The sequence below is a fragment of the Festucalex cinctus genome, chromosome 19 (assembly GCF_051991245.1).
Source record: "Festucalex cinctus isolate MCC-2025b chromosome 19, RoL_Fcin_1.0, whole genome shotgun sequence".
Lineage (NCBI taxonomy): Eukaryota > Metazoa > Chordata > Actinopteri > Syngnathiformes > Syngnathidae > Festucalex > Festucalex cinctus.
In genome coordinates, this window is record NC_135429.1 from 15,965,692 (window position 1) to 15,980,093 (window position 14,402).

Here is a 14,402-nt window from a genome sequence, read left to right on the forward strand (position 1 = left end):
ATGTGTACTCTCACTCAAGATGCATTTATATTCAACTACACAGTATGCGTTGAATTTTTTTAAAAGTCCACTTTTATGAGTATATACATACCAAAAATCTAATTATTGAACATGATATATCTGGTTTATAACCACAATATGACATTATGAGCAGGTTGGGGAAACTGTTTATTGATACTGACTGGGACACAATAATCACAGTAATGCAAAATGCATAAATAAATAAATAAATGGTTACTTTGTTCCTTTTTGTAAAAAATGTCTTGCTGCTGTTCACAATTACTCATCAATTGTTTCAAGACTTAAATATATAAACTATTAATGTCGACTCAGTGTTGTCCTCTGAGTTCCTAACATTCACTGACGTGGCCTACGCTGATTGGCTTTCATTTGCAGTATGAAGAACTACTCAAAAATGACGTGTCAGATTACCAACGATTGCATAATGATTCAAAATTGTCAAATAACACAACGCTTCAACATCCACAGGCTATAGAAGTGACCTCTTAGTTAAAAAACAAAAACGCTGAAAGAAACCACAACTAAGTTATGTGTTTAATTTCACCACGCAAACACCTTGTAAACGTCTTCTCTTCTTTTGACCAATCTGCATTTGTCTGCGTCCCCCCCCCCACTCGACCCCCACCCTCTTGAGTGAGAACCTCTCTGATTGTGTTGAAGGCGCGCGATATAAAGCAGCAAAGCTCCCTTGTGTCCGAGCTTTCACATCACCGGCAGCCAGACAATCACAAGCCGAACTATGACCGCACTCTCCTTCGCACCTGGATTAACGAGTAATTAACTGTTGAACAGCGCCAGCTGCTCATTTTGCTGCTTCTTTCCGTCCTCACCTCTTCTTTCAGCCTGCGGTCATGGGTTGCGCCGTGTTCGTTTTAACCCGGCTACTTAAGGACTTGACCGCGCAGTGAGGTAGAGAGACACCGGGTGGATTTATGGTCCGTAGAGTCGCGCGTAGCAGTCGAAGGAAATTAGTGGAAGTTTGAGCAGCCGGACGATGCAGGGGACGTGGTGCGCCGTGTTTCTCCTCACGCCTCTACTTTACCTGGTGAGTTATACTCTTGCATCTTTACAAAACTTTTCCACTACGATAGTTAAAGTACATTTAAATATATTTGTTGCTTTCAATTTGGGAAATGGGGACTGGTACTTTTTAGTGCGTACTCGCAACAGTCCACTATTCTGTGTATGTATATCATATATGTGTGTATGTATTTATATTTATTTCACGCGTATTCTATTTTAAATTGATGTTATTGATTTTTTTTTTTGTGTGTGTGTGCGTGCGTAAAAATTCAGCGCCACAATTGTATTTATTACAATGCAAAAATGAAACTGTTGTACAATGTGTCAAAACTTTTTTTTTTTTTTTTTTTTTTTTTTTCGTCTTTCTTGGGGTTGGGGGTAACAATATACAATCCCAGGAATGACCTCCCGGGTGAACCGATGTTAGACCGTCTCACGGGGGCGCCATAACAAACCAAATGTAGATGTCGCGACCCTTTTGCATTCATGGACAGAGGAAACTAACCGATTGACTAGTATCCCACTGCTCTTGCTTTTTTTTTTTTCCCCCTATTTATATTCTTTTTTTTTTTTCCCCCTTCTTTTTTTTTCATTAAGTGTGACAGGAATCTTAACTGTAATGCTTTTTGCTGGAGTGCAAATAGGAACTTCACGAATTATAGACAAATCTATTGGCGGGCTTAAAAATTGACAAGGTTTCACCCAATTTATAATCAGTCAATCAATTTAATAGTTCATTTTATTTTACTTCCTGTAAATTGTTCTACATGTGGTTGTCTTGAGGATTCACAAAATATTATGATTATGATTATTATTATATGATTATTATCTGGACTCACACACTATTTTTTTTTCAATACCCCTAATTTTAAACTGCTCTTTTACAAAAAAATATATCTTTAAAATCACTGTCAATAAGTTACATATCCACTACTTAATGGAGGCACCCTTGTTATTTCACCACTTATACATTATACTGCATGTTTATATGAATTATCACAAGTGGATGTAATGTAATGCGGTTTCAGAAGTCACTGTTAATGGACAGGACGATCTCAGGGGTTTGAAAGTACATTACCTTTCACACACTTGTATTCTTCAAAATTATTATTTTTGAAAAATAAGAGTTTAAGCAGTTAGATTTGCTCAGAGTATTCCAATTAAGACAAAAAATAAAAAATCCCCAATAATCCAATTCACCCTGAAATAGCCTATAAGTGTAAAGAAATGTGCTTGTGCGCACACACGGCACCCCGTCTGGAGTAAACGGAGCCTATTGTCAGCACGGTAACAGGCTGCCTTATCCGCAGCGGCGAGGATTAATCCTGAACTTTGATGGTTTTACTTGGTGTTAAAGACGCTTGTCTCTCCTTAAGCCTCTCGTCTGAGATCCGTGCCTTGTCCCCGATAACGGCTCGAGCGCAGGTAGACAGCCAAGAAGTCTATAAAGCATAGTGGGTCATCGCCTATTGGCTTGACTATTAAATTAAGAAGACTCATTATTCCTTGACAGCAAAAGCCCATCTGCTCTTATCATACATAATTTGGTCCACATGATTTTTTTTTTCAACAATTACCACACAGCAGATTTGCTTTCATATATCATCATTTACATTTTCTATTGTCTTCATTATAATTACCAATACAGCATTAATTGTATCTGCAGTCATCCAAATTTGTGTTAATCCGTTTTCTTGCATAGTTGAGGAAAGCAGTTCTGCATGTTAATGCATTAAATTAGGAAGCCACTATTAATTTTTGACTACTTTTACAATTATTTTTCACAATCAACAATTCTCCATATCCTGATTCTCACGTCTTCAAGATTTCAGCCTTTGGTGTCATGCTCACTTTCCATCTGTCACCCGGATGAGGAAAAGAATAAACGCGAGCATGAAGGGGGTCTTTGTTTGCCGTCACCCACTGTACCGCCGTCATTGAGCCCCGGGGGCACCGGTTGATGGAAGCGACATGAAATTGTTATTGTCAAACAGTGCAAATGTGGCCCGCGGAAGCAAGCATGTGTTGAGTGGGCTTGGTGGGGGCACTCACACATATTCCTGAAGCACGTTTCATATGGCGTGAAATTCCCCCCCCACCTCTTTCTTTTTCACATCAAACAACACAAAGGCAGTGTGCTTTATTCATGCATTTTATTTACTCATTCTTGGGTAATAAAAAAATGCCACAATATTTATTTGCGACGATGTCCACGTTTAACAAAATACAGTACGCACGCACATTCACACATGTACTGTTTTCACACATGGATATGGGTCATTGACGGGAAAGAATTGCACCAGACCCAGTAGTTAATTCTAAAAACACATCAAATAAAATCATTCCTTATTATTATTGTTTGCTATTATCTACAATTTTACTATTATCTATAATTTAGGACGCATACATCTATCATGGAAAGCTTTCTAAAATGGTCGCACCACATATTTTCAAGTGAAAGTTATGAGGCTAGCTAGCCACACAAGTACAATTATAATGAAAATATATATTTGTTGGGGGGAAAAAAATCATTAATTTTTTTATCAGGTCATACCATATGATGTCCAAATATGACCACGATGTGACAATTGCGAAAAGTAACTTTTGACGTAGTTGTGACAGCACAAACCTAACCTTTTTTTGTTGTTGTTGTTTTTTAATCCACGTACATCAAGGTGTGTAATTACCTGTTCAGGTGGACTGAATGCGTTACTACACACACGCAAACACACTAGCTCTTTCAACAATCATAGAAAGAATGTCCACATCATTAAATGATTTTCTTTAAGTATGACGCAATTGTATTTATTTATCTTTTTTTATTTGGGTTTGTCCAACTTAATTAATTATGGCCAATTTAACCGAATTACGGCGATTGGGTCCAACTTAATTTACTTTAGTTCAATAAGCCTTTTATTTAGGGTAGTGCATCTTATTTACACATTTTGGCCTACAACCTGGGTGTGGCGATTGAAAGGGTGGTGGGTGGAGACACCCACATCCTCGGCAAGGCACACCTGAAAACTACTATGACTATTACTAATAATAAATTCAACTTATAGCGCTTTACTATTTTTACAAAGAAATTGTTTACAACTAAAGTAGTAACATTTCTATTTATACTTTTCACTTTAAGAAGGAACATGTTTTTTTTGTTTTTTTTTCACGCTTTCTGTGTCAACGTCTGATTTGTGAACATATCACATTAATGATTAATTGAGAACTTCAAGTTAATACTGATTGGGAAATTGTCATCTTCTTACAGATTGTGAAGGTCTGCTCCGGGCAGGGGTGGATGTGATACAGGACCATAAACATTCCATAACTATTTGCCTTTACCACCTTTTAGCAGAAAGTTACTCATTATTACAGAAGAAAAAAAAAAGTTAAAATAAATAATATACACAGGACTGTCTCAGAAAATTAGAATATTGATATTCTATATATGATAAAGTCCTTTTATTTTATGTAATGCATTTAAAAAACAAAAATGTCATACATTCTGGATTCACTTGTAAACACTTGCATGTGTTTCGAGTTAGACGATTCAAGTGATTAGTTGAATAGCCTACTAGTATACTTTTTCACAATATCTTAATATTTTAAGATAGGAGATTTGAGTTTTGTTTAAGCTGTAAGCCATAATCAGCAATATTAAAATAAGGCTTGCAATATTTCAGTTGATTTGTAATGAATCCAGAAAGTATGACATTTTTGTTTTCTTAATTGCATTCCAGAAAATAAAGGACTTCATCACAATATTCACATTTTCTGAGACAGTCCTGTATAATTGATTGGTTTTAGCAAAGTGGGCCTTGCATCCTTCCATTTGTATGTATTTGGCTGTTGGAACAAAAAGTTTGGACACCCCTGCTTTATGTAACTGACCGTGTAGATTTTTGGTATGTGGGAGGAGTACTCAGAGAAAACTCAGACACTGTGAGAAATACTAAGTCGACACAGGAAGTCCATACCTCAAATTTGATGCCAAACTGTGAGGCAGATGCTAACCAGTCAATGACATTGTCACTGCAAAAAGCACATTTGTCAAGCTTTCCACACCGTGATGATGTCTAGAAACTTGATTGCCTCCCGTTATCCATCCATCCATTTTCTTGACCGCTTATTCCTCACAAGGGTCGCGGGGGGTGCTGGCGCTTATCTCAGCTGGCTCTGGGCAGTAGGCAGGGGACACCCTGGACTGGTTGCCAGCCAATCGCAGGGCACACAGAGACAAACAAGCATCCACACTCACAAGCACACCTCGGGACAATTCGGAGCGCCCAATTAACCTGCCATGCATGTCTTTGGAATGTGGGAGGAGACCGGAGTACCCGGAGAAGACCCACGCGGGCACGGGGAGAACATGCAAACTCCACCCAGGAAGGCCGGAGCCTGGACTCGAACCGGAGTCCTCAGAACTGGGAGGCGGACGTGCTAACCACTCAAACACCGTGCCGCCCTGCCTCCCGTTATTTCGACAACAAATCTGTTAGATGTAAAATCAAATTATTGATCACCGATGTGTGCCATTGTACTCTACAACTCCTCACTGGGGGGGAGGAGGGTATAGCGTGCACTTCACAAATATGGCACTTTACTGTATTTTAATTTATTTAATTCAATCTTGGTGTAATAACCTTATTGATTGATTGAATTATTATTAATAATTCAATCTCTGGTGTAATAACCTGATTGATTGATTGAATTATTAATATTATTAATTCAATCTCTGGTGTAATAACTATTTGATTGATTGAATTATTATTATTATTATTATTATTAATAATAATAGTAATAATAGTAATAGTAATAATAATGATAATAATAATAATTAAATCTCTGGTGTAATAACCTTATTTATTGATTGAATTTTTATTTTTTTATTTTATTTTTATTACTATTATTGTTATTTCAATCTCTGGTGTAATAACCTTATTTTTGATTGATTGAATTATTTTTTATTTTATTATCTGTTCTGATTGCTGCTGGACGTGTACATTTCCCAGAGGGAGTCCTCCCAAAGGGATCAATAAAGTCAAGTCAAGTCTAAGTTAGACTGAAGTAAACGAAACACGCAGCCAATATCCTTATATCCTGGTATAGGCCTCAGTCGAGCCCGACTGCTCGAGTGATCAAATGCAAAAGAACTGAAAGTTCACTCGGAAAAAACAAACCAAAAAAAACAACAACCATGCACTTCAATTTTTCCTGCAGTCACTGCAGTTTCATTGTGTGCGGCTCAGGCAAATTCTCCTACTCTGTTACGTGCTCTCTCTCTCTCTCTCTCCATGACTCCGTGACCAGCTGCTCTTAAGATGGAGATCCTCGGGTGCATGCAAGTTCAAGGAGATTGTGCATGAGGATACTCCAGTAATGTTAGCAGTGCGCAGTGAAGTTCAAATGTGCTCTTCAGAAAGGCCGTTATTGGATTTCATCCAATTCAAGCTCCCTAATGTTATTCCAAATATCACTGACAGTTTTGTATACCATCGCTGCATTTCTTTTAAAACAGTCAAGCATGATAATCGCGCACCTTTCAGAGATGCTGTATCATAATGTGAAACGATTTCAACCATCTCCAATAATGGACTCATTAATATTTTAAGAGAATAAAATGCTTACTGTTAATGATGCATAATAAATGTATAAATCATCGTTAATTTGTGCTCCTGGGTGAAACTGATGCACAATTGCATCCCATGCAAGCGTAAAAAGAAGAAAATTACAATAAAACATAAAAAAGCAAAAACACTTGGCTTTATCTTTTGATAACATGTGCAAGGTATTTTAATTTTGGAGTATTACAGTACAAAGTACAAACTTGATTGTTTGATCCAAAAGTAGAGAAAGCACACACACACACACAATGTAAACATGATGTAAACAGACATGGCACTAGAGTGGAACTCTATAAAAATATCTCTTAACTTTTGTTACATGATAAATTTAGTCTATCAGTCCATCTAAAAATGTTCAAAACCTGAACAATACACATTTTTATGTATAAACATTAGAAATACAATAAAGAAAAAAAAAAACATTAAGCGGTAATGAAAAACAAACCCCCCCCTTGACGGAAGTAATAATGCATGAATCATAATGACAAAATAATCAGCGAGCGTGTTCCAATTTCCAAAATAAATCACATTATCTGACAAATGCTTGATTGTGTTCCCCTTAGCTAACAACTGCTGTGCCACCAGACATTTTTTTTTTTTTTTGAAAGTCTGCATGTTAATTGTTAGCACGGGTGTATTGTCAACACAGCAGTAACTAAAAGAGTCATCTTTAACTTTCACTCCAAACACTTTTTGCTTTATCTACGCCTAATCTTTTAGAATTGACACATCAAGGTGACTCGGGCTTGTTGTTGTGCTTTACACCATGTGAGCCGTAACCTGTGTGATCCGGTATGTAAGTCTGGGGCCGTCTGATCTGAGAGCTGCCTCCCCAGGGGCATTCACATCCACCCGCAAACAGCCAAAAACAACATTTGACCTTGGTGGCTGGCTATTAAGTCAATGATAATAGTAGCCGACCTACTGTGGAGAAAGGAATCAGCACTGTAAGCTCCTGGCTTTTTTTTCTTCTCCCCCTTCTGCATGCATCAGTGCGTGGACGATATTTCACATCCAGATGGGGGGCAAATGAGAAAAATCTGGCTGAGATTTGGATCTCCGAGGGTTGGAATGGAGAGGAATCTCCTTGCAAATATAAGTAAACATAACTGTGTGGAATGGATGTTTTGTGTGTGCGGAAGCAGCCGGCGTCGATGATTAATGACACGAGCCTCGATTCTCTCATCCGTGTGCTGGTCCAGATTTTCAATTCTGTTCACAGTTCAGAGGTCAGAGATGGAGTTCGATGTTGGGCCCTGTTTTCAAAAAAAAATTCAGTGGCCTATGACCCAGGTAGAGAGGCTCCAGAGTCCAGAAATGTAAGCCACTCCCTCACTTCTCTCGCTGCAATCCTTTTACGGCAAAAGCGTATGGCGCCTTGATAACAGCACTTTGAAGCAGTCCAGTGGGAGAAGGTTCTCTGAAGGTGAAAAAGCATTCGATAATCCTACCTCCTTTACATGCGCAGGTATTCAAGTGACTCTGGAGCCTGCCTTATTCTGGCTTCTTCGAAAGGTGAAGTGATGAAGCACTTTTTTTTTTTTTTTTTCCAGCACTTATATTAATGTCCGCATTCAAATGAAAATAAACTTGCTACATTTTATGACAGTTTGCCATTTGTGTCTGCAGCCAGCATCCTTGGGACTCATTTTCAGCCATGGATTTTCACGGCTGAGACTCGGCCACTTTAGTTTACAACATTATAATGAAGATAATAATTTTACCCTTAATAGTATATTAATCTTTATCATCAGTGTCCAAACTACGGCCCGGGAGCCATTTGCGGCCCGCCGTCCATTTTTTAGTGGCCCGCGACATATGCTAAAAATGGCATTTGACTCAGTTCAAATAAAATAAAAACAAAAATATTTGGAGATGGTCAAAGTAAGAAGGGAGGGTGTCAAAAACACAGGTGCTATTAAAGGTTATTTTAGTTAACTAACGAAAAAACTATTTCGTTAACAAAACGAAAACTAACAAACTACATTTTATGTTTACAAAACTAACAAAAATAAAACTATAATAGCAAAAATCTCCTTTGTTTTAGTCTTTGGTAATTAATTTAATGAATGAGCTTTTGGGGATGATTTTAAATGTGACTTTTAGTAGATTACAATATGGTCGCAATATTGTAAAAAAAAAAAAAAAAAAAAAAAAACGTACCAAAAAAAGCACACTATTGTGCTATTGTACATAACAGCAATTCATATAAACCACCTACAATCTCTAATAACAATATTGAGGCGCTTACTTGTTAATGCACGCAGACATTAAGTTCCTCCACATATTGACTCTGTTCACAAGGATATTATGTTACCCTTCATCAGACAATTATTGTAATTTTAAACATGAAAGGCCAAAACATCTCAAATGAGATTAAATTGCACGAATAATCTAGCCACCAGAGGGTGCTAAAACTGCACAAATGGAAATCAACCTGGCTTTTTCAGCAGATGTGTTCCTTTTAAATATTGTGAGCATGACGACGATGATATTGTGGCAGTTTTAATATCACCATATCACGATATTGCCCTTATCGTTACATCCCTATTAGGCAGGTATACATAACATATAACGCGATGTCAAACACCACACGTGGCGGTGCCTCCGTTCAACATTGCTACCGCAATCTGTCAGATGGGTCAATAATGTGGCTCACGCCCAATTTGGACTGGCTGCGGAACGGATGCGGTGCGTTTTCCGTACGGCGGCCATACAGATGCCGCAAGGATAGAACTTTAGGTGGAAAAGTGCTATATAAATGAAGTGCCATGCCATGCATTCAAGTTTCCGTGTCAATTCACACCAGCTGCGGCTATGCGGAAGGTATCAGCAAGCGTTCTATTTTTTATGGACGACGCATCAGATTTTCATGAAGCTGAAGAAATTACACGAGCTGGACAGGAAGTCCGGCGTATAGCATCCTGTATATTTCAAAATAAAACTGTTTGTGAACTCGTCTTTTTGGGAGGGAAGCTTGCTAGCTACATAGCATGACATGAGCCAGACATTTCAGACAAAAAATTAGCTCAGAATAAATTAAACATGACAAAATAACAGTAATTAAACATAAAACGCATTAGTCTGAACAAGGCCAGATCGGATTTCGATACTTGCTAAAAACAACCTGCCCGAAAAATCAGATAGGAGTAGGAATCGGATTGGAATTACATATGCTTGCAGTCTGAACGCAGCCTTAGCCTCAAACACGGGAATTCCCCTGTACAGTTGGGGAGACAAACAGTCCCGATTCACGTAGGGCAGTGCTTCTTAATTGGTTTTTGTAATGCTCCCCCAGGAAGAAGATAGTTTTGCACCCCACCCCCAACTCTCTGCCGTGACTAAATAAATAGTATTTGTTTATAAAAGTGGACCTCCACAGATTAGCTACTATTCCTTCGGCACTCTGACAATGAAAGCGTCACTGCCACCTACTGTAGTAGATGCACAATTACAATTTATTCTATTCGAGCGAAAAAATAAATAAATAAAGTTCCCTGAGTTTACGGTGTGTCACCCCCACAGTACCTGAGATGCTGTCATCAGCCTCACATGCTAACCACTCGGCAAGATCGTCAGCGCCCCAGCTCCCAAGTCCACCACACTTTTTGCAGTGTTCTAATTGTCACCCTCTTTACGTATGGGTTGATTTTAGGACAAAATATTCAGACGAGGAAGGTCAGAGTAACAAGGGCCCAGCAAGATTTCATCCATAATGTGTGTTTTTCCTCTCACACACCAAAACATGCTGCCATGGTCCACGATTCGATTTAGATTTTTATTTTTATTTTTTAAGAATCACTCAGATTCACTTCAATCCGATCATCATTCTTCTTAAATGTCAAGGACGTGATAAAAACTCCTCAAATATTAAACGCCAAAGTAAATTTAGGAAGGCAATAACTAGTCAAATGATCCATCCATCCATTTTCGTGACGGCTTATTCCTCACAAGGGATGTGGGGGTGCTGGAGCCTATCCCAGCTGGCTTCGGGCAGCAGGCCGGGCGCACATAGTCAAATGATTTAGTTTATCACTTGTGTTACACAAACATTGACATCAACAAGGATGAGATGAAAATGTTTTCATAATGTAATTGAATAATTGTACATATAAATAAAAAATACTTCACAACTCCCCTGCTCCATGCCTTACCTGCCCGCCCATCATTATTTGTGCCTCAGCACGTAACACATGCCTCTTGGTGTAACTGTAGAATTTAAATAACCAAGAGATGTGAATGTTACTGTGTACTGCTGCTTGACTCATGTGCCCTGCAATTGACTGGAGATGTGTCTTTTGCCTGAAATCAGCAAGGATGGGCTCCAGTTTCCTGGAACCATGATGAAGGGGAATATAAAATTGACGTATTTCTGAAATTTGACCTTTTTCTGCAAAGTCAAAATTTATTGTGAGGGATGTACACTACCGATATTTTGCATGAAGTACAATGTCAACCATTTTGGACCGTCACGTGATTATCGTGACGTATCGCGTGCGTAAAATACACATTGAATGGCATGCCTACCAGTAACAACAAAGAGACAAGGAAGGAATTATAGCGTTCCCACGGCGGACATCAAAGGTGGAATTATGCCCTACAGCAAAGAAGCACTTTTTCAAAAGCAGTACACTCACCAAAGATTTGTGTCCAGCCCAAAGCCGGATGAAACTGGCCGACTCATTCAGCCGGCCGGCTCATCGTGAGTCGAAGTTGGGGACTGTCTACAACAGGGGTCTCTAAGTTCGGTCCTCGAGAGCCCCTATCCAGCCTCTTTTCCATGTTTCTCTCCACTAATACACCTGATTCATTATCAGGATCGTTATCAGGCTTCTGCAAAGCTTGCTGATTAGCTGATCATTAGATTCAGCTGTGCTGAAGGACGGAGACATGGAAAACAGGCTGGATAGGGGCTCTCGAGGAACAAACTTGGAGACCCCTGGTCTACAAGTTGCGTATTACAGAGGCTCAAATTACCAGTCAAGTCGCCATTGACATTGTTCATTATGGAAATGTAATTTTTTTTAACGGTCCCTAACCTGGTCAGTAAACATTCGGGTGACTTTTACTCTGCTAGGCTAAGTTACATGTTGTGTGCTAAGCACGCTTTAGCCCACATTAGGAGTGGCCACCCGCACCGCCCCACCCCCACAAGGAATGACATGAAACCTGACGTGTTGAGGATTTTACTCTAATTATGTCATGACTGGAGTCACGCAGGAATAATGTGGGTCTTGTCTCATGTGTGGGGGTCACGCCTGGGTTAAGTTTGAGTAGAGGTCATGACCGTGTGCCTGAGTTCACGACCCGTTACGTGTCTGTTTTGGTATTGATGTAACTGCATCCAGTTTCAACTAGTTTTAGGCTTTATGATGTATGTCAAGGATCTTTTATAACTACCTGTAATTACGGAGTCAACAGCCAATCAGAGAATTCCATGTCAGTACTAGTACTCACATGTCTAGCCACAACCAAAGAGATTGATTGATTGACTGTCTATTTAAGGGTCTGAGAATTCTGTGTGTTTTGCCGGATTATTGTCCACCTGTTCCTGTGTACAGCGTCTCTGAGTTTCTGTCTCTCGATGTGAATAAATAGATAAAATCTTATTTGTGTCTGCGCCTTTCGGATCCAAACCTCTCAGTACACAACAGATCAGAACTGGCGCAGTAATTGGGATAAAAGACGGCCTTTTTCTTGCCCATTACGGCTTTTGTTTACGCATGGGATACGTCATCACAATCACGTGACCAGGATAATGCCGTTGCACATGGTATGTTTTTATTTGATACTTAACTCTTTGCCCGCCAAAAACATTTAATAAAGTTTGGTAAAATCACGATGTATGCCGCCATAAACGTTAAGTGACATCAACTATTTTTTTATTTTTATTTTTTTTAAATATAGTAGTGGTCAGTGCAATGTCCAAGTGCAGCGCAACCGGGTCAAAGAGTTGTGAAATCAAAAACACCCACTAATTATGGCCAGCAGATGGCAGCATTGTATCTCTTTTTCAATGGGCTGCCGGTGTATGGAAGTTTATTAAAGCTCACAGCGGTAGCTGCTCGGGCCCTAACTAGAGCTTCGAATTACAATGAAACATGACGCAATCTGATGAAATGGAACGTTTTCAAGGCTGATGTGAACGATCAAAGCCTTTGTAACATTAAACCTAATTTGACGGATCGTCACTAAACAAAAAATATTAGTATCAAAGTCACTGTTGTGGGGAAAATATCCTTTCTTTTCAATTTTCGCTTAATGTCACTCAAATTACCTATTTTCAAATGGTGATTACTAAATAACAGAATAAGGTAGAAACATAGTTTTTTCTAATGAAAGAATGGAATGCGATCTTTCATGTGGTACCCATGTTGTATATGTGGCAAAAGAACACAATATTCTGTTTGCTTCGAAAAATGAGTTGGAATGCTCAAAATCCGCTGGCATTGGCTTTGTTTTTTGATAACGTGGCAGAAAAAGAGTTAATCTGTTTAAAAAAAATTCAGAGAATAAAATGCCAGATATATTTGCACTTTTATACTTTATACACAATGCCTAATCCAACATTGGAAAATGAGTTATAATTCTTGTACCTCTTTAACAATCTGTTTTTTAAGCGATAAACTAATACTATTCATTCACTGAATGATTTTGATGCTTTTTATGACCAAGGAGCGTACATGACATGGAAGAGTGGTTCTGTTTCATTGCTTGGGTCGTATTTAGTCATTAGCCGTAGAGAGACGCACGAAACGCAGCATGAGTTCTGGCACTGACTGAGTTCGGCAATTCAGGAAGTGGATTTGCAATAGCACAGTGATGGATCACCCCGTGTTCTAACCTGATGACTGGCTTGGCTGACCAGTGAAACAGAGCAGGCTGCGATATTGCTCTGCCGAGGGGAGGATACGGAAGGCGTCGGGAAAGGAGGAAATGTTTCCCTCCACTGCCTTGGCAGCAGTACCTCCACCATCGGAATGCTCAGCCCGACAGTCAGAGCACCCACTGGTGGGAATTCCAGCCATGTCCATGATCGTCCCCTTTTGATCTTCCCTTACTGTTATGTTACAGTGACTGGCCATGCAAGGTCTGTCACAACGCTGCAGACATATATGGATGACTTTAAGAAAACGGCAAAGAAAATACAAATGATTGACGAGCCCTTTAAAGGGCAATCTAAAACTAGGTTTAGTGTAGTTCAATTTAGTGTGTGTGATGTATTGGTTGACAAAAAAAATAAAATAAATCTCCTTCAGATAATGAAAAATTAATCATGACATGATTCAACTGTTTATGTTTAGATATTATCTACAGCATTTACTTTGCCCCCTTCAAATCAGCATACATCTGAATACCAAAACCACCAAAATTGAATCTGTTAAAACATGTGAATATGCTGTAGATTAATCCTGATTTATTTAGTTACAATTTATGAAATAGCTTTTCATTATGTTAACATAAATATTTCAGTCAAATATGCTCCACATTTCGCGTAGGTAGCACAACTTAATGAAATTGAGGAGAAGAAAACTGTCTTTTACCATTTGTAAATAGTTTCAGACCTCTTCGGCTTTGGTTATAGCTCATTGTATGTTTTATCAATAATTTTAGTTCTTTTGGTTACTTGTGTAATTGTAACTGTGTGTGTACTTAATTGTGCATAATTTTATGGCACCGTTAGTTAAGTTGTTGTTCATTTCAATGATTTCAAATTTTGCAGATGCCATTAAACAT

At 38.7% G+C, this 14,402-nt stretch overlaps 1 protein-coding gene across 1 annotated transcript in view; it reads left to right on the plus strand.

Moving 5' to 3' along the window:
* The first annotated feature begins 680 nt into the window (after nucleotides 1–680).
* The window catches only part of nxph1 (neurexophilin 1), a 62,767-nt gene continuing 49,045 nt past the window's right edge, over nucleotides 681–14,402 (plus strand). Inside the window, exon 1 of the mRNA XM_077507986.1 lies at nucleotides 681–1,066. Within this exon, the coding sequence (XP_077364112.1) occupies nucleotides 1,016–1,066 (51 nt within the window). The 5' untranslated portion in view covers nucleotides 681–1,015. The remainder of the gene's footprint in view (nucleotides 1,067–14,402) is intronic.